Source organism: Mustela erminea, chromosome 13 (assembly GCF_009829155.1).
Source record: "Mustela erminea isolate mMusErm1 chromosome 13, mMusErm1.Pri, whole genome shotgun sequence".
NCBI classification, from domain to species: domain Eukaryota; kingdom Metazoa; phylum Chordata; class Mammalia; order Carnivora; family Mustelidae; genus Mustela; species Mustela erminea.
In genome coordinates this window covers 48,723,791-48,745,664 of record NC_045626.1, presented here as the reverse complement: position 1 = coordinate 48,745,664, position 21,874 = coordinate 48,723,791, and the positions used below count along the sequence as shown (strand labels likewise).

At 36.9% G+C, this 21,874-nt stretch overlaps 1 protein-coding gene across 1 annotated transcript in view; it reads left to right on the top strand.

Moving 5' to 3' along the window:
• MIB1 (mindbomb E3 ubiquitin protein ligase 1) overlaps positions 1 to 21,874 on the top strand; it is a 130,470-nt gene that overhangs the window by 5,098 nt on the left and 103,498 nt on the right. The window contains exons 2-3 of the mRNA XM_032309412.1: positions 15,903 to 16,074; positions 18,681 to 18,810. Of these exons, the coding sequence (XP_032165303.1) occupies positions 15,903 to 16,074; positions 18,681 to 18,810 (302 nt within the window). The remainder of the gene's footprint in view (positions 1 to 15,902; positions 16,075 to 18,680; positions 18,811 to 21,874) is intronic.

The following is a 21,874-nucleotide window of genomic DNA, read 5'->3' as shown; positions in this document are numbered from 1 at the left end:
AACGCACATATTCTGCAACTAAGAGAATCTTCTAAGTGTATATCCATGAAATCCTTAGGCACAAATCCATTAAAAGGTATGTATAAAGAAATTCATTGCAGTATTGTTTATAAAAGCAATAATTTGGTAACTACTGAAAGTTTTTACATAATTTGTATATCATGTTACATGAGTCTCACAATAAAATATTAGCAGCTAAGGTGAAAGAATGTGTATATAAAGTATATACAAGTATACTATGTATATATAGTATATTTTTACCAAATATTTGTTAAGTAAAAAATAGTTTTCAAAAAGGTACTATAGGTGGTACTGTGCTTTTTATGTAAATTTTAAATACTGAAAAATTATGGAAAGATATATGCAGAAAAAGGATTAACACCTGCACTGGAAAGGATCCAACCATCGGGGTGGTATTTTGATATTTTGCTTCTCATCAGAATATTCTTCTTTTTAAAAATGAGAGCAGTATGATTTTTCTTCTTTTTTTGAAAATCTTATTTTAATATATTAGTAAATCAAGTCTGATTCTAAATTGATTTTGTTTCCATTCTTGATTTTGCTAGATGCTGTAGCTTTTAGGAGACCTCAGAAAGATAGATAGTTGATCCAAAAGAAAGAAGTGCATTTCTGAATGTTATGCTGGTTATTAAGCTCTTGTGTCTTGGCTTCAGCCCACTCTCTGCATTGTACCTGGTGAGGCTGTGGTAGGACTCTGCATATTCTTTTTTGCCATCTGGATCCTACTTGGTTATGCAAATAGGGGATGCTCAAAGGACACTGGAAGGCTGGAGTGGGAGAAGAAACTTGCTCTTTTCTGTTTTACTAGCTTTCTTTTGGTATCATCTTATCCAGTAGGGTTTCAGTGTCAGTATTTGATTCTCGTGTACTTTGTTCCAGTATAACCAGAAGTATTTTCAGCATGCCCCCACTCACTGATACCAGCACCAGCTGGTCCGACCCTTTCATCAAGGTCTGGATCCTAGCCCTATGGAATGCTTTTTAAAAGCCTCTTATATTTTAGGGCGCCTGGGTGGCTCAGTGGGTTAAGCCGCTGCCTTCGGCTCAGGTCATGATCTCGGGGTCCTGGGATCGAGTCCCGCATCAGGCTCTCTGCTCAGCAGGAGCCTGCTTCCTCCTCTCTCTCTCTCTGCCTGCCTCTCTGCCTACTCGTGATCTCTCTCTGTCAAATAAATAAATAAAATCTTAAAAAAAAAAAAAGCCTCTTATATTTTAGTACTCTCATTTTTTCCCCCGTTGTTTACCCATTTCTAGAAGTGATGGATTGGTATAGTTTCTGTCTTCTGACTGGACCCTAATGAATAATGTTTACTAAATCTTTTTTTTTTTTTTAAAAGATTTTATTTATTTATTTGACAGAGAGAGATCACAAGCAGGCAGAGAGGCAGGCAGAGAGAGAGGAGGAAGCAGGCTCCCTGCTGAGCAGAGAGCCCGATGCGGGGCTCGATCCCAGGACCCTGGGATCATGACCTGAGCCGAAGGCAGCGGCTTAACCCACTGAGCCACCCAGGCGCCCCTGTTTACTAAATCTTAATCTTATTTTTCTATTGCATTACCAGTTCAGTAAAATTTTTATTGAAATTTAGTTAGTAACTTTCCCTCTTTTTTTTTTTTTTTTTTTTAAAGATTTTATTTATTCATTTGTCATAGAGAGAGAAGCGAGAGCAAGCACAGGCAGACAGAGTGGCAGGCAGAGGCAGAGGGAGAAGCAGGCTCCCCGCCAAGCAAGGAGCCCGATGTGGGACTCGATCCCAGGACGCCGGGATCATGACCTGAGCCGAAGGCAGCCGCTTAACCAACTGAGCCACCCAGGCGTCCCACCCCTCCTTTTTAATGCTAATCATTTCTTATGTATGAATTGGAAGGTGTTTCTCTTTTATATTTTGAATCAATGAATTCTGAATTTACTGAATTTAAAATGAAATAAAATATTATTTTCTTTCAAGTATGAATATGAAAATTGGTGATACACATCATTTTGTTATTAAAGACCGTATAATGATGGTAACATCTCCAAATACCAGTTTTCACCTTGCTTACTTCAGTTTCTTTTGGGCAGCACATATTTTCTCACATCATCTTTACCTAGGACACATTAAATGAACATAATTAAAAGATCTTATAAGGAGCATACCACTAATGCCTACTTTTGATCCCAGAAAATGTGTGTAATTTTGAAACATTAATTTTTCATTTATTTTGTAAGTGAAAAATATGGAACTCATTCTTAATTTTGCCTCTTAAACACTTTGTCTCAAGATAATCAACAACATGTTGTTTTGTGTCATTAGCATGCATTCCACAAATCCACTTAATTAGGTACAAAAAAGCTTCAGTATGTCTTAATGTGCCAGAAGTGGGCAACAGTGGTGGGCCCAGGTGTTCTCAGTCTCTCACTCACCTTCAGTACACCTGTGGTATGTGTTTTTATACAGGGCCACTGAAGGTATTAGTGTTAGCTGACTAATTTACAGTTAGTAAAACTTAATTTCATTTTTAGATTTTTAGAAAAAAAGTAAATGTAAAAGTAAAAGTTTCAGTGAAAGTCCACAACCCCTTTTTTTTAGAATGCTTGGGACTAAGTTTATACTTTTGGATTTTAGAACTATAATATGCTGTGTTTGCAACACAGTACATAATACCCACTTTGAAGTTCACAGCAGTACCATGTAATCAGATAAATTAATATTTCTGCAGGGAAGCATAAGAATAATGATACTAAGGGGATGATAAAGACTACCTACTATATATAGCATTTTGTTTGTTCAGGATCAGGGTTTATCACTCAGTGAGTTTGCTGCTAGCTTACAAAAACGCTTAGAGTTTGTGATTATCAATAAGACATCGTGAACTTCCATTTTCTCTTGCATTTCAAAGGATCATGTTCTGTATCTCCTGAGTTGTATACATCACTTTGGAAACCATTGCTCTAAGTCACCTAGAAGGAACTTTTGCATTTTAAATACCTATAGGAAAATGGCTTTTTTTTTTTTTAAAGATTTTATTTATTTGACAGAGAGAGATTACAAGTAGGCAGAGAGGCAGGCAGAGAGAGAGAGGGGGGAAGCAGGCTCCCTGCTGAGCAGAGAGCCCGATGTGGGGCTTGATCCCAGGACTCTGAGATCATGAGCTGAGCCACCCAGGTGCCCCAGAAAATGGCTTTTTAAAAAAAGAATATTCCTCCTTATCATCATCATCAGCAGCAGCCCAGAAAATGGCTTTTTAAAAAAAGAATATTCCTCCTTATCACCATTATCATCATCTTCTTTTAAAAGATTTTATTTATTTATTTGAGAGAGAGGGAATAAGAGAAAGACCTCAAGCAGATGGAGCAGCAGCAGGAGAGGGACAAACAGACTCCCTGCTGAGCAGGGAACCCAGTGATGTGGGGCTCTATCCCAGGACCCTAAAATTGTGACCTGGGCTGTCATTTACTCAGTGTTCACCATTGGAAATGTAGTTATCTTTCACCAAAGTTATTACTATATTATTGACTATATTCCCTACATTTTACTTTTCATCTCTGTGAGTTATTTACTTTATAACTGGAAGTTTGTACCTCTTAAACCCTTTCACCTATTTTGTCTATTCCCCTACACCTCTCCCTTTTGGCAACCACTAGTTTGTTCTGTATGTTTATGAGTCTCTTTCCCTTTTTTGTTGCTGTTTTTTGTTTGTTTGTTTTTTAGGTTTCAGGTGTAAATGGAATCATATGATATTTGTCATTCTTTGTCTGACTTACTTTACATAGCATAATAACCTCTAGATCCATCCAAGTTGTTGTGAGTGGCAAGACCTTTTTTTTTTTTAATGTCTGAGTAGTTTTCCATTGTGTGTGTGTGTGTATACACATATATACATATCTATACACATACACACACATATGTATATATGTATATACCACATCATGTTTATCCATTCATCTGTCAATAAACATGTGAGTTGCTTCTGTAGCTTGGCTATTGTAAATAATGCTGCAGTAAACATAAGGGTGGATATATCTTTTTGAATTAGTGCTTTCATTTTCTTTGGGTAATACCCAGCAGTGGAATTACTGGATCATATGGTAGTTCTGTTTTTAATTTTTTGAGGAACCTCCATATTGTTTTCCTTACTGGTTGCACCAGCTTACATTCCCACTGCATGAGGGTTTCCTTTTCATCACATCCTTCCCTATACTTGTTATTTTCTTTTTGATACTGGGTGTGAGGTGATATCTCACTGTTGTTTTGATTTACATTTCTGGGTGATTAGGATGCTGAGCATTTTTTCATGTGTCTGTTGGCCATCTGTATGTCGTATTTTGGAAAATGTCTATTCAGGTCTTCCGCCAATTTTTAAATTGGATTTTTTTTTTAAATTGGATTGTTTTGATGTTAAGTTGTATGTGTTCTTTACATGTATTTTGGATATTAAACTTTTATCAGATATATCATTTGCAAATATCTTCTCCCATTCAGTAGGTTGCCTTTTTGTTTTGTGATGGTTTCCTTCACTGTTTAAAAGCCTTTTTAGTTTGATGTAGTCCTAGTAGTTTATTTTTGCTTATATTTCCTTTGCTGAGAAGGCATATCCAGAAAATGTTGTTAAAATAAAGCCCATGTCCAAGAGATTACTGCCTGTGTTTTTTTTCACAAGTTCTATGACTTGGGGTCTTATATTTAGGTTTTTAATCTAATTTGAGTTTATTTTCATGTATGGTGTAAGAAATTGTCCAGTTTCATTCTTTTGCATGTAGCTGTCTTGTACTAGTATGTTTTCCTAGTACTCATTTATTGAAGAGACTGTCTTTTCTCCACTGTATATTCTTGGCTCTTCTGTTGTAGATTAATTGACTGTATAAGCATGGCTTTATTTCCGGTCTCTCTATTCTGTTCCATTGGTCAGTGTCTTATTTTCATGCCAGTACCATACTGTTGTGATTACTGTAATTTTGTATTATAGCTTAAAATCTGGGATTGTGATATCTTTAGCTTTCTTTCTTTCTCAAGATTCCTTTGGCTCTTTGGGATCTTTATGGTCCCATACAGTTTTAGGATTATTTGTTTTACCTCTGTGGGAAGTGCCATTGGTATTTTGGTAAGGATTGCATTAAATCTGTGGATTACTTTAGGTATTATGGACACTGTAACCATATTAAGTCTTCCAGTCTATGAGCGCAGTGTTTCTTTCTGTTTGTTTCTATTGTCTTTTTTTTTTTTATTGTGAGTTTCTTTCATCAGTATCTTAGTTTTTAGTGTACAGGTCTTTCGCCTCCTTAGTTGATTTTATTTGCGTGTGTTTTATTCCTTTTGATACAGTTGTAAATTGGATTGTTTTCTTAATTTCTCTTTCTGCTACTTCATTATTAGTGTTACTAGTGCAACAGATTTCTATATATTAATTTTGCATCCTGCAATTTTGCTGAATTCATTTATTAGTCCTCATAGTTTTTTGGTGGCCTTCTTAGGGTTTTCTACATATGGTATGTCATCTGCAAATAATGACAGATTCTTTACCAATTTGGATTCCTTTTGTTTCTTTTTCTTGTCTGATTGCTGTGGTGAGGACTTTAGTACTATGTTGAATAAAAGTGGCAAGAGTGGACATTTTTGTCTTGTTCCTAATCGTAGAGTATTGAATATGATGTTAGCTATGGATTTATCATATATGACCTTTATTTTTTGAAGATTTTATTTATTTATTTGACAGAGAGTGGGAGAGTACAAGTGTGGGGAGTGGCTGAGAGGGAGGGAGAAACAGGCTGCTTGCTGAGCAGGGAGCCTACACAGGGCTCAGTCTCAGAACCCTGGGGTCACAACCTGTGCTGAAGGCAGACACTTGACCAACTGAGCCACCCAGGCACCCTGTATATGACTTTTATTGTGTTAAGGTTAAGGTGTATTCCCTCTAAGCCCACTCTGTTGAGAGTTTTTATCAATTTTAGCAGTTTTTATCTTTGTATGCCCATAGCTCTGTGTAAACAGTTCTTGTGAAATAGTCTGGTACCTAAATTATCTTTAAAACTTTGTTTTGGAGGAAAAATGGGTTCTGAGTTCTATACAACTGGCTTATAAGTCAATTGATAGAAAACAACTAAGATAAGGTGTCAGTCATTTAACTTAGTGGGGGAGGTAAGGGAACAAAAGCAGATAGCCCAGACATTCATTTATCATTTGGGGAGTACTTTTTTTTTTTTTTTAAAGCACATTAACTTTTATAGATAGTTAGAATTGTTAGAATTACTTTATATTCTGTAAACACACTCATGATATGAGTATTTGGTTTTCTTCAGGGGTAGATTTATCTTATTGATGATAATTTTGTTCATAAAAAGACAAGAAATGGGATAGAAGTTTTTACATTAAAAAAAGTCATTATTTGATTTTTGAGAGTTTTGTAGGGCTGATGATAATAAATTATAACAGCTTGGAATTGTAATAGTTAAGATTATGATGCCTTGCTCACCCCTTCCCGGAGTCTGTCTTCATGAAGTAGTGGAAAATGTACTAGCTTAGTAGGGAAATTAAGGTTATTTGTTCATTCTAGATTTTTATCAAGTAAGACTGTTAACTAGGGGAGTAGACTAATATTTCATGGGCTCCCATCATTTTTCAGGCACTATGTTAAATGTTTTATATGTTATCTATCTATATATATTTTATGTATATTTAATATATATAGTATATTATTTATATTATCATTTAATTCTGATAAAAATGTTACTTGATGGCCTTTATTTTACTGAAGAGAAAACAGGCTATGAGAAGTGAACTAGCTTGCTCAAGATTTCACAAGTAGTAAGTTGATGGTGGAGATTAAAATCTGGGTTTGTCAGGATGCCTTGGTGGCTCAGTTGGTTAAGCATCTGCCTTTGGCTCAGGTCATGACCCTAGGGTCCTCAGATAGAATCCCTATCTTCCTGCTCAGCGAGGAGTCTGCTTCTCCCTCTCCCACTGTCCCTCCCTGCTGCTTGTCCTCTCTTGTGCTTTCTCTCAAATGAATAAATAAAATCTTAAAAAAATTCTGGGTTTGTCAGTTTTTCTCCCCAACTTTATAACATTAATCTGTTTGAGCCATAGTTCTTCACCTGTAAAATGAAGTTGGAGTATGTCAAGGTACACAGATGCATGTTTTGCTTCTAAAATGAAATAGTAAATTTTCCTTGGTTAGCAGGAAAAAAAGTGATAAAATTCTTTTTTTTTTTTTTTTAAAGATTTTGTTTATTTATTTGTCAGAGAGACAGGCACAGTGAGAGAGAGAACATAAGCGGGGGGAGTAAGAGAGGGAGAAGCAAGCTTCCCGCAGAACAAGCAGCCCGATGTGGGGCTTGATCCCAGGACACTGGGACCATGACCTGAGCTGAAGGCAGACGCTTAATGACTGAGCCACCCAGCCTCCCCAAAAGTGATAAAATTCTTAATTTTGTTTGACCTTATTAACTTTCTACCCCTATACAACAGTGCTAAAAATAACAAACATAATACTAAAACTGCCAAGTGTATGCCTATTTTGATAACTTCTTTTGTTTGGATTGTGTAGGGCATGATTATAATTTAATTATGCAAACTTGTAATACAGTAGAGTAGTAGAGGATGCAAAAATAGATGAGAATAACTTGTCCAACAGAAAAGTTATGATGGAATTATAGATTTTGGGTGAGATGCCTTCAGAGACATTTTTTTAATGTATAATAAGAATTGGTTGTACTTGAAGTAGTGATGTTGCACATTACTACATTATTGAAATAACTAAAAAGTAAATAATCTTTTCAATTTTTTTAAAAGATTTTGTTTGTTTATTTGACAGAGATCACAAGTGGGCAGAGAGGCAGGCAGAGAGAGAGAAAGGAGGAAGCAGGCTCCCTGCTGAGCAGAGAGCCCAATGCGGGACTCAATCCGAGGATCCTGAGATCATGGCCTGAGCCGAAGGCAGAGGCTTAACCCACTGAGCCGCCCAGGCACCCCAATCTTTTCAATTTTTAAAGCATATCTCTCTGAGATTTATTTGACTATTAGAATAGGACTTGATAACTTAAAGGATTTTAAATCTAGTAGGTTGAATTGGGAACATGCTGCTCTAGATACGTAATTATTCTTTAGGTAAGATCAGATGGAGAAAAAACCCGAGTGGAACGAAGACCTTAATAGGGCCAAACTTTGTAATCAGACCCACCTAGGTTTGAATTTGAGCCTGCCACCTACTAATATTGTGTGACTTAAGGTGGGTTACTTACCTCAGCCTCAGTCTCTTCATGTTTACTTGGGAATCATAATGCCTAGCTTTTAGTATTATTGGAAAGCTTAAATAAAGTATGTGTAAGGCATGTTAGCTTCATGTGGTAATGAGTAGTGGCCAGTATTATTAGTAATAACAATCTTATTTTCATTAATTTAGTATTTCTCAAGAGAAAGGAATGTGGAATATACCAACCAGCTGGCAGGTCACAGAGGCCTTACCCTCATTAGGAATTTTAATTATTGTTGAGACAATTTCTAAGTCAGTAAGTAGTTTGAAGGTTCAGGGAGAGTAAGATGCATACTATAGTTGGTTTAACTCTGTTTAATCTCTATTACTTTTTGTCACATTGATTTGGGGTTAAAGTTGAATGAATCCTTAAATCAGAAATAGGATTTCTTTTTTGGTTGAATGACATCAACAGTTATGCCACAATAAGTAATTACATTTAAATACTGGCTAATGACTTGTAAATTATTTTTTTAATGTTAGGTGAAATCTTCCAATTAGGGTACAAATTTAGAGGATTAACTAGGTGTCATATTAGTCTATTAGGATTTTTTAAACTTTAAAATGTTTTAAAATTTATCACTTAATATATAAGATACCGGAGTAGATTGAGTAATAAATACTTGTGAACCCATCTAGAAACAAAATGCCCTGTGTGCTTCTATCCAATGTCGTACCCTTCTCTCCTCTCCTAAGGTAACCATTATCTAGAAATTTATGTGGTTTTTTTTTTATGTTTGTGCTTCGTTTTTATGTACCATTTGTACATATGTAGCATTTGTGCTATGTTTTTATGAACAATATATGGTACTTTATTTGCAACATTTTATATTCTTAGATAATTAAAAAAAATTCAGCATTATGGTTGAAGGATTCATTCACTTGAATTGTGTGACTATTGAACATTAATTTTAGGTATTCCACTCTATACCTAATCCATGTTTCCATTCTTTTGTTGGTGAACAATTATATTGTTTACTTTTTTCTTTTGCTATTACACAAAGTGATAATTTAGGTATTCTTGTTACGTGTTGAAGTGCTTTGTAGACTGCACTGCTTATAGTGAGAATTCTGATTCTCTCTTTCAGTCATCTTTTCTAACTAGAAATTTAACATTTTACTTAAATCACTGCTTTAAGATTTTGAGATATTTTCATTGGCTGTTTTAAGAACTGTTGTCATTGATCTTGACCAGCATGTTTTATTGTTCTCATAAAATTTTCCAACAAAAAGACTTAAGCTGTGTAAATTCTCTTAAGTTTTTGAATTTAGGCGAGATGCCATTAAAATGTAGAGCAGATGGTCATTTGAGTATTGGTAGAATGAGTCAAAAGCTATCATCAGGTGGTTCATTTAATAGTGGCAGATGTCTTCATAAAGCGTAGCAAAGGAAAAGAGCATTGAGTCTCTAGGGTAATATGGTATTCTATAGGAAGGAGAAAAGGGACTAATAGGTTTAGTTAGGGAATTAATTTTTTTGAAATGAACGTTTTAAGGAGTAACACTTGCAAAGGCTAAGGAGGTTTAAACTGGGAGGGAATGGTTTTAGAAGCGAATGAATTGGGTGGATGTCTTAAGGGGAAATGAGCTACTGAAGTAAGAACTCAGTGAAGTGTTGGTCTTGTTTATTAAATACCCTTTCTCCTTTTTGTGTTTTCTTTAAATATCAACTTTTGTTTTAAAGCCAGTTAATTGCATTCTCATTAAAAATTCTGTAGTGCTCAGTTTGATGGTGGAGGAGGCTGCTTTGTTTACTCTTTTCAGTTCTCAGCCTTGTCTGTTTAACAGCTGTTCCAGTAGCTTTGCTGGCATTTGAACTGTGGGAACCAAGAAAGGATTTGGATGTGCTTTTGTGTGCATTAATGGTTTTCCTGAGGTATTCTCTAAAACCATGAATTGTAGGTTTTTTTTTTTTTTAATGAGTTATCATTGTGTGTTTAAATAGCTCCTTTTAAAGAAAACCTATACTTAGGTTATGAGCTCATGAATGTTGTTATCATTGTGCTTTGTGGAAAATGAGCTTAGATATGAAAAATACGTCAATAAGCGAATAGCTGAAAACTGGACTTTTCATTCTTTGGTCAGATGGGGAAGGTGGGATACATTTTCCCTCTGCCTTTTTCATCAGTCAACTCTTATTTGAAGAGCTGCATAGTTAAGGATAAACCTCTTAAGTGCTTATTGGTACTGATTTGTTTAGTGCATTTTACTTTTTGTGATGACAAAGAAGACCTGTTTTAGACCTATTCAGAAACTTAACCACTGTGTGGACATTTATTGTTACTGATATTTGATATTAATTATGATGTTTTGGTCATGGTGCTTTCCAGGGGTAAGACAGTTTAGCCTGTGACTGCAGGCATGTGCCAGTGAGGACTGTAGCCAGATAAAGTATATATTTTATTTTCATGTAATAGCTCAGTTAGAGTAAGGGTTAAAAGAAACAAAAACTTCTAAGTTGTAGTTACATACTCTGTTGCTAGAGTATTTGAAAGTTGGTCTCTGTAAATATTTGCTGTAAATACCGTGTTTTTGTTTTTATTTTAATTTATAGATGACATACATGAGCATCTCTGATGATATATTAATGCCCCTACTCACTCAGCTGCTTCCTAGAACTAATAAACACTCAGTGTAGAAGATTTAGAAAACCATAAAGGGTAATCCCATTAGTACATTTTGGAGATTATCTTTCTAGTTTTTCTGTGCATGTGTATTATGTGTCTTATATAACGGTATACTGTAGTTCTTTGCTACTACTTTAGAAAATAATAATGAGTTTATGAAAAAAATGTAGTTTACCATATCAGTAATATTTCTTCTACAACATGGTTTAATTGCATAGAATTTCTCTCTATGCATTACCATAGTTTACACATAAATAGTCCCATATTTTTGACATAGGTTAATGTTCAATTTTTGTTTTTATCTACAAAAATCTTAGTATCTTTGGATGTACTTTTTAAAAAATTTGAAGACCAGGGGCGCCTGGGTGGCTCAGTGGGTTAAAGCCTCTGCCTTTGGCTCAGGTCGTGATCCCAGGGTCCTGGGATCGAGTCCCGCATCGGGCTCTCTGCTCACCAGGGAGCCTGCTTCTGTCTCTCTCTCTCTCTGCCTGCCTCTCTGCCTACTTGTGATGTCTGTCTGTCAAATAAATAAATAAAATCTTTAAAAAAAAAAAATTTGAAGACCAGGTCATAGTCCTTTTTTTTTTTTTTTAAAAGATGTTATTTATTTATTTATTTTGAAAGAGAGAGAGAGAAAGAATGAGCAGGAGCAGGGTGAGGGCAGAGGGAGAACCTGACTTCCCACTGAGCAGAAAGCCAGATGAGGGATTCAATCCCAGGACCCTAGGATCATGACCTGAGCTGAAGGTAGATACTTAACAAACTGAGCCTCCTAGGCACCTGGCAGTCTTTAAGACATTTGAAACATTTTGCAAGTACTTTTGTAAAGGTTGTATGAATTTATATTTCATTCTTAGTGAAATCTTATTAGCTTAAGTCTTTGCATGCATGTATTTAATCTGTGCCAATTTGAGAGGATAAAATTAGTCTTGTTTTGTGTTTTTTAAAATAAATTATGAAAATAATATGGTTATAATAAAACATTTCAAAAGGATGTAGGAGAAAACATGAGTGCTCTCTCCTTATCCTCCTGCACCCCAAACCACTCAGCAGTTTGAGGTGGGTTTTCAGATTTTCTATATATTGTATTTTTTGTATAGTGTGTGTGCTCATTTGGGCATGTGTGTGACTTCTAGGTTTCATGTTATCTTAGAAAGACTACTCAAAATTGTAAAATATGTTCAACTTCTTTTTTCTAGCCCTTTTATGATTTTCTATTTTTTTAAAAAAAGATTTTATTTATTTATTTGAGAGACAGAGATCACAAGTAGGCAGAGAGGCAGGCAGAGAGAGAGGAGAAGGCAGGCTCCCCAAGGAGCGGAGAACCTGATGTGGGGCTCGATCCCAGGACCTTGGGATCATGATCTGAGCCAAAGGCAGAGGCTTTAACCCACTGAGCCACCCAGGCGCCCCTGATTTTCTATTTTCATATTTAGCTTTTCAGTTTATCTTTATTTTCGATATGTTGTAAGGAACTATAACAAAGTTGCTTTGTTTTTTTTTTTTTTAAAAAAACAAATTTGAAAAAAACTTGCTTTGTTTCAGTTAAAATGGTTACAGATTACCCCCAAACTTACTGGTGTGTAGAAATTTCTATGTTCATTGCTTCCATGGATTGGGGATTTGGAGACAGTTTGGGGAACAGTTAGTCTCTGCTCTGCAATATCTGTGTGACCTCTCCATGTTCTTCTCTATCGTGGGTGGCTTCAGCGTAGCCAGACTTAATGATGAAAAAACTCTCAAGGCATGCAGGGTATGAATCCTGAGGGAGACATAAAGACAGATACAGACAGACAAGTGGCACCTGCACTGTTTTACGATCTAACCTTAGAAGCTGTACACTGTTCCTTCTGCTTCCTCATGTTGACTGTGGCAATTGCAAGTGTCCAGATTCTGTGGGAAGAAAAATAGACTCTCCTTTTAGTGGTCACCTGTCATTGTCACATTGTCAGAAGAGCAATTAAGGTGAATATATATTGGTGTGGCCCCCTTTGGAAAATACTATCTACCACCCTTTTAAGCCAGGATAAAGCTAGTAGAATTGGAGAGAAAACAGAAGTCAGGAAGATCAAGGACTTGATGCCTATGGGTTAGAAAACTAAAAAGACGTAGAAAGTAACAAAAAAAAGTATAAATGAGATCATTCAAGAGAAAACAAATAGATAAGAGATATTTAGGAACAAACAGTACACTAGAACTGCACTTTTTACCTTAAAAAAAGAGAGAAAGGGCACGCCATTAACAAAAAAAACCCCACATACTTAAAATTGCAAGTCCAGGGACGCCTGGGTGGCTCAGTCAGTTAAGCATCTGCCTTCAGCTTGGGTCATGATCACAGGCTCCTGGGATGAGTCCCATATCATATGTCCTGCTCAGTGGTAGAACTACCATTATTTACACCTGTGTAAATAGTGTGTAACTTTCTTACGATTTGACCCCTTTTTTCTAGCCACTTTAATTTTCTTCCTTTCTGTTCTCCATTCTACACTAGGGATGATACTTGAAAGCAGCAGAGGGTCTGCCCACAGTAGCATAAAATAGTCATGGAATGAAATCAGCAGGTACTGATATCTGCCCAAATACAGTCAGACATTTGTGTGGCAGGAGATGCGGAAGAATTGCACATGAAACATATTTGGTGTAGGGTGTCCTGCTCTTCAGTAGTTCACTAGGCATCCCATCTTCCTTCTACTGTTCTTCCTCCCACCCTGTTTTTTTTTAAACCATCTCAGTTCAGGCACAAGTTTATCTTCATGTTTGACTCTTTATTTAGAAAGTAGTTACCTTATGGGATTTTAAACTTGAATATAGAAAATTAATTATGCAGTTTTTTTCCCTTACCTGGAAGCAGCAGTAGTGTATTAGTTCTATTAGAGATTAGTAATAACATTACTATTTTTGTGCTCTAGTTCTCGCAGATGTAGTACATTCTTACTTGATTCTTAGAACAGCCCTTACCTTTAAAGAACATAATGCCTCCTCCAAAGGGAGCTGAGGTTCTTAGAACTAAAATGAATCCTTTTATTTAATTATGGAAATTTTCTAAACTTAACACAAAATAGGGAATTATATAATGAACATCCCTCTTACCCACCTTCAACATGAGCATCTTGTTTCATTTAAACCCCACCTTCCTTCTCTGCTTCCCAAATTCTTGAAATAAATACTATTATTTTTTACATAAATATTAATGTTAAAATGACTCTTCCAAGGGCACAATAACAGCTAGTGAAAGCCAGAACTCAAATCCAGGAGTGTTAGTGTTGAATGGACAGTACAGCCCTTGCTTGTAGTTCAGTATTGGGCCTGATCATACATTACCATAAAGTAGTGATACTGATGTTCACAGGTCCCACATTGTTTAAAAAACTTCTAGTTTTAATTTATCAGGTGATCTAAATAGAATAGTAAGATTTTATTTATTTTTTATTTATTTGACGGAGAGAGAGAGAGAGAGAGAGAGCACCAGTAGGGGGAGCAGCAGGCAGGGGAGAGGGAGAAGCAGACTCCCTGCTGAGCAAGGAGTCCCATGTGGGGCTTGACCCCCGGACCCTGGGATCATGACCTGAGCCGAAGGCAGACGCTTATGAACATTATTCCCAATCTTGTTACCCAAAAAGTTTAGTTATTTTCATTACTTTATAGGGGTACCTTTTATAGCTTTTTTTTTTTTTTAAAGATTTTATTTTTATTTGGGGGAGAGAGAGATAGGAGAGAGAGCATGGATGAGGGACCGAAGGAGAGGGAGAAGCAGGTTCCCCGCCAAGCAGGGAGCCTGAGATCGTGACCCATGACTTGAGCCAAGAGCAGAAGCTTAACTTCTGCTTAACTTAACTTAACTGCTTCTGCTTAACTTAACTTCACCCAGGTGCCCTCCCCCCTTTTATAGTTTTAATTGTCTGTCATTCATGTTATCATCTTTAGTGGAGATCATATTGCCAAATGCTTATTTCCTTTTTTCCAGACTGTAGTCTTGTTCTGTAAGGAAAACAAACTAACAGCAATCTTGACTATAGTATATTGTTTCCTTTTATACTGAGAAACTTACTTGGTAATCCTTTTCTGAAGTTTGTTGTTTGGGGTGTGGAGGTTTTCTTTCTTTTTTTCTTTCTTTTTTTTTTTTTAAATGTTTTTTCTTTTTTTGGTTTTTTTTTTTTTTTTTTTTTTAAGATTTTATTTATTTATTTATTTGACAGATAGAGACCACAAGCAGGCAGAGAGGCAGGCAGAGAGAGAGGAGGAAGCAGGCTCCCTGCCAAGCAGAGTGCCTGATGCGGGGCTTGATCCCAAGACCCTGGGATCATGACCTGAGCCGAAAGCAGAGGCTTTAACCCACTGAGCCACCCAGGTGCCCCTTTTTTGGTTTTTTTTAAAGATTATATTTATTTATTTGACAGACAGAGATCACAAGTAGGCAGAGAGGCAGGCAGAGAGAGAGAGGAAGGGAAGCAGGCTCCCTGTTAAGCAGAGAGCCCGATGCGGGGCTCGATCCGAGGACCCTGGGACCATGACCTGAGCTGAAGGCAGAGGTTTTAAACCACTGAGCCACCCAGGCACCCCAAGCACCCAGGGATGGATGCTTAAATTAATTGGTAGTTTGTTTCCATGATATGAGGTGAAACTTTTTTTTTCTTTTGGAGTAATTGTTAACCTGGAGAATAGGTTGAAATTCCTCAAAAGATTCTGAATGTTTGAAGTCTGAAACATTTATGTGGTAGTAAATGATTCTTCTTTCTGTTGCTAGATTGAACCTAAGTTTCAGTTTGTGGATGACAGCAAAAAAAAGTGTTACTGAGAAGTACTCTTACTAATGAAGAAAGAAGTGATAGAAAATGTTTAATTTATAATTTATACTGTTTAAAATCCTTGAAATATGTTGTTTTGAAACTATATATGGTACATTTGAAATAGTCTTTCCCACTTTATTGAATTACTTTTTAAAATGCTGTGTTATTTTTTCCCCCAGGGAGTAATATTCAAGTAAATAATTCTTGCAGTTAATGTAAGCATGTATCTTTGTTTTAATAGGCATCAAGCATGATGGAACCATGTGTGATACCTGCCGCCAGCAACCAATCATTGGCATTCGATGGAAATGTGCAGAATGTACAAATTATGATTTGTGCACTGTTTGTTATCATGGAGATAAACATCATTTAAGACATCGCTTTTATAGAATTACTACACCAGGAAGTGAGCGGTAGGGTAAACAGTTTTTCTTCAGTTGTAATTCCTTGTTGGCGTTGAATTTTTTATACTATTTAGCCTTAAAAATAGGATTTGGAAATAGCTGCTGACAACTGGTTTAGTACCAGGACATAGGAGTTATTAGGCTAATGTGGACCAGGTCTGCCATATAGTGAGAAAAGAGCTCTGTGAAGATGGAGTTGCATGTATTTTTTCAGAATAGTCTGGGCTAGTCTATCTCTGACATGGAGACTTGGCACTCCTCAGTATTTGGAAATGCAAGGGCAGCCCAAGAGAGTCTCACTATTTTCTTCTTACTGTGCATTCTCTTCTGTTAATCGCTACCAGATGAACACTGGGCCCATTGATTGAATCAACAGGCGTTCATTAAGACTATGTAGCAGCTACTATGCTTGTATAAATTTGAATATAACTAAAATATAGTACTTTTTTTTCCTTAAGATTTATTTATTTGAGAGAGAGAAGAGAGTGCAACTAAGCAGGGTAAGAGGCAGAGGGAGAGAGAGAATCTCAAGCAGACTCCGTGCTGAGTGTGGAGTCTGACACAGGGCTCAATCTCACGAGCTCAGTGACCTGAGCCGAAATCGAGATTTGGACGCTGAATGGACTGAGCCATCCAGGTGCCCTTAAAGCACAGAATCCTTTTTTCTTCTTAAAGAGTTTATAAGTTAAGGGATTATTTGACCAGGAGTGAATATCATTTGATATTTTACACTGTATACAGGGATTATTAGTATTAAGTGTCTTAGAGAGAGAGGAATGTGAACTGTGAATTGGTATAGAGTTTTAGGTGATTTTATATAGATAGATAAGAATAATGTATAGGAGCAAGAATTTAGCCAGTCATACGGAAGCAGCAGGAATAGTAGAAAAATGGATTTAGGTATAAAACTGTCCTACCCAGTTCAGGGACACCTGGGTAGCTCACTTGATTGTCTGTCTTTCGCTCAGGTCATGAACCCAGGGTTCTGCGATTGAGCCCCATGTCAGACTCTCTGCTCAGTGAGGAGCCTGCTTTTCCCACTTCCTCTGCCTGCTACTCGCCCTGCTTGTGCTATCTCTCTTTCTCTCTGTCAAATAAATAAATAAATAAATAAATAAATAAAATATTTAAAAAAAGAAAGAAAGAAAGAAAAAGACTGTCCCAGTTCAAATCCTGGTCCTGCTTTTATTAACTGAGTAGTTTTGAGCAAATTGTTTCTTCTTATCCTTTTGTTTACAAGTTTTAAAGTTAAGGTATAATAAGGACATTCTAAAAATGAATAGAATATTGAAGTAAAATTACAAAACAAAAGGAAAAACCCCAAACCTTATTGATTTTATAAATGAGAAGGATATAGAAGAATGAGGGAAAGATGGCCTTGTAGAACTAAGCTGGTCAAGATTTTTGAGGGTAGAATTTTTCAAGGTCCATAGTTCTCTGTAAGTATTCAGTACTTTGGAAACAAGTTAGCGTTAGGTTACATCCAGGCCACCGATATATTACTTGGCCTGTGCTGTGCTCTAAATTTTTGAACTCACACATGCGCACGCACACACATACCCAAAGACTGTCAGCACTGGGCATTTGTTCGTGGTGATAGTTGGCTGACAGAGGAGCATCTGTACCCTTAAGACAAATCATGGTCTTGAGTTCACCAGAGCCCCTACCACTGCTTCTTGTCTTCCTGAACCTGGGATCAAGTGCCACTTGCCATTTGTCATTGCTGTGGTATTACCTTTTGGGCCTTAATTTATGTTACTTCTCTCACAGTTGTAGGGGTTTGAGTTTGCCACTTCTAAAGTGGTAAAGGATATAGTGACACTCTGAGTGGTTAGGCTGGATTCATATGTTGATTCCATTCCATTATTATTTAGGTTTTGTGACCCTGGATAAATCACTTACCTCTTTGAGACTCTGTTTCCTCATTTGTAAAATGGATAAAATAACATAAAAATGGATAAAATATACTCTTTAGGAGTATAGTAAACTTTTAAACTTTTGTAAGTGTTTTACTTACTGTAAAAGCTCAGTAAATATTAGATGTCATTTTTCTCCTGTTGTCACCATTATCATCTGTGGAGTGTAAAGGTATTTATGTGTCATGCTGTTAACGTATTAACTAGAACAAATAAAAATCTTTTGTATTTTTAAAATAGCCTTTTTTATGATTTTTTTAAAAAAATAAATTGGCGTGCTTCAGTGGCTCAGTTGGTTGAGCATCTGACTTGGTTTTAGCTCAGGTCACAATCTTAAGGTCATGGGATCGAGCTCTGCGTCAGGCTCCATGCTCAGTGGAAAGTCTGCTTGAGATTCTCTCCTTCTCCCTCTTCCTCTGCCCCCTCCCCATACTTGCTTGCTTTTTCTCTAAAATGAATTTTTAAAATCTTAAAAAAATTACTGGCGGGGGACCTGGGTGGCTCTGTCATTAAGCATCCAACCCGTGATTTCAGTTAGGTCATGATCTCAGGGTTGTGAGATCAAGCCTGGCATTGGACTCTTTGTTGGGTGTGGAGCCTGCTTGGGATCATCAACCGCCCCCCAAAACATTTACATATATAAATAAATTACTGTTAATATACTTTTATATAAATTAAAATACATACTTTTATTTTTAGGGTTCTTTTAGAGTCTCGTAGAAAATCTAAGAAGATTACAGCCAGAGGGATCTTTGCAGGTGCCAGAGTGGTACGAGGAGTGGACTGGCAATGGGAAGATCAGGATGGAGGAAATGGACGAAGGGGAAAGGTGACTTTTTACAATTAATTCATCATGTTATTCTATAATATTGTATGTTCAGAAGATTTTTACTACTATAACTGAATTTCTTGGCCCATTTTTTTCTTATACCAGTAACAGTTTTAAAAATTTTTTTTCTGGAAGAATAAAGATTGTTCCCACGTTGTTGTAAATATTGATATTCATTGAGAAGGTTGTTGGGTAGATTTTACCTTTCTGCCTTTTGGCTTCATGTTGCCATTTTGTTGGCCAGAAGGCATTTCTGAACATGCTTTTTGGGCCAGTCTTCCCTAAGTAGTGTATCATGCTTTTGACTTTCTTTTTATTAAGTTTTCATTTGAATGTACTTGTTTTATATTTAATTCCCTTGAGGCCTGTTTCTGGGGTAGGGGGAGATAATCAGCATCTACTTTTGTTAACTAGTTGACTTAACTCTGTTACCCTTCTCAGGTAATTGTCCAGGAGTCAATTATAGCAGTTATTCTTTTTTTTTTTTTTACGATTTTTATTTTTTTATTTATTTGACAGACAGAGATCACAAGTAGGCAGAGAGAGAGAGAGAGGAGGAAGCGGGCTCCCTGCTTGAGCAGAGAGCCAGATGTGGGGCTCGATCACAGGACTCCGAGATCATGACCTGAGCTGAAGGCAGAGGCTTTAACCCACTGAGCCACCCAGGCACCCCTATTCCAGTTATTCTGAAGGGAATTTTGTATAGCTTATTTGATTGGGATGGGATAGGCAGAGATATTGGAGTAGCTTAGTATAGATCCTTTTGAATTGAAAATTTTTAATGTTTTTTTCAAATACATATTTTCTTTTTTTCCTAATACATGTTTTCTGAGTTAAATAATGAGTGTTGTTATGTTGATTTCCTTTGAAATAATAAGGTCTAATTTTAATGTTTGGAAGTCAGACAGATATGTTTTAGCCATTATATTTTAAGTACTTTGATTTTCACTAAGGAAGCAACTTTGCTTTTTAAAAAAATTTGGTAAATATTTATTAAACACTTAGTATATGCTAGGTTCTCTTCCAAACATCAGGGATATGGCATTGAACAAAAGAGACAAAGTTCCCACTTTGCTGTAACGTGTATTTTAATTAGATTTGATAGGCAAAAAATGTAAATCTAAATTCTGTGACTGTAGTATAGGCTGTGGACCAGCAGCATAGGTGTTACGTGACAGCTGGTTAGAAAGGTAATAGGTCCCCTTTCTTTTAGACCTCCTAAATCAGTATCTTCATTATAACAAGATTCCCTAGGTCATTTATATGCATGTGAAAATTTAAGGAGCCCTGCTTTGAAAAGGAAAATAGAGTAGTATGAATTTGCGAAAGGCGCCATCTCTAGATGGATGGAATGTTATGGGGCATGCTTGGCAAGGGTGTTGCAAAGAGAAGGCATGCTTTTGTGGGTGGGAGCAGGAACAGTCTTGCCCCAGTGCATAGGTCTTGGTAAGTAGACTGTGGTGGGCTGGATGTAAGGCCCAGTCTTCTCTTTTGTGACGCCGCTTGTATAGTGAACAACTTTCACAATAACTTTCACAGTGAAAGTAGTTCTGTGTAAGAAAGAAGAATGTATAAAATACGTGAAGGTTTAAAGAGTAGTAGTAAAATGAACACTTTTGTTCCCACTATACAGATTAGAGAATAGAACGTTATGGGTACCTTTAAAGGCTACTTTTTATCCTTTTACAGTTGTAAGCGCCTCCAAGATAATGGATATTTAATGTCCTTATTCCATTGTTTTTCTTTCTTATTGTAGGATAATGCTGTGTCCCACAACGTTTAGGATTTCATTTTTGAAAAGACTAGTAGCAAGCACAAATTTAGTTAGTGTAAGGATAGAGTAGAATTACCACTTATAGATTAAAGCTCCCAAGGCAATATAAATTGAATAGTCTCTGGCTTACCTGTCTTGCTTCCCTGGTAGTTGACAGGGGTAGTCAGTGGCCAAGGTCCTGGGAAACACAGGGCTTCACACAGGACCTGAGGCAGGACAGAAGTGGTGGCCTTGGCCAGGAATAGTTACTTTGAGTTACTATGTATTTTTTGTTTCTAAGCTTACTGTGGTCCAACTCAAAGTTTTATGAGTAGGGCAAAGCAGAACATAATAGTTTTTTTACCTGCCTCACCCCACCACTATTACCGCATGTGTCCAACTAAATTGGTCGGCTGAGATTGCAGTCCTGACACGGTCTTTGGCCCACCACACGCCAACATGTCCCATGATTTGAATGCTGATAACAAAGTTCGTATACAAAAATAAGCATGTCAAGTGTAGGCTTTGGGAAACATGATGCAAAGACACCGTGGAAATGTGTAGTGTATTTTTTTTTTTAAAGATTTTATTTATTTATCAGAGAGAGAGAGAGCACAAATAGGGAAAGTGGAAGGCAGAGGGAGAAGCAGGCTCCCTGCTGAGCAAGGAGCCTGATCTGTTGGGCACTTGATCCCAGGACCCATCATGACCTGAGCTGAAGGACAGACACTTAACCACCTGACCACCCGGGTCCTCCCTGTGTGGTGTAGTCTTCTTCTTCTTTTTTTTTTTTTTAAAGCGATGTTATTTATTTATTTATGAGACAAAGAAAGAGAGATAGGGAACATAAGCAGGGAGAGCAGGAGAGGGAGAAGCAGAATTCCTGCTGAGTGGGGAGCCTGATGCAGGGCTCGATCCCAGGACCCTGGGATCTTGACCCGAGCCAAAGGCAGACGCTTAACTGACCGAGCCACCCAGTATTCTTCAAGGGTTTCTCAAGTACCAGTACTCTGTTAGTATTTGAAGACTATTTTCATTTTATAAATGCTTTTGAATATGTGTCAGTTGTGTTTTACATAGGTTCATTAGATGTATTTCTTTCTTTTAAGAAAACTTTTTATTTGAAAAACGTTTTATTTATTTGAGAGAGAGAGCGTGTGTGCAAGTGTAGGATGAGGCTGAAGGAGAGGGATAGAGAGAATCTCAGGAAAAATGCCATGCTGAGTACAGAGCCTGACTCGGGGCTCAGTCTCATAACCCTGAGATCATGACCTGATCTGAAATCAAGAGTCAGATGCTCAGCCGACTGAG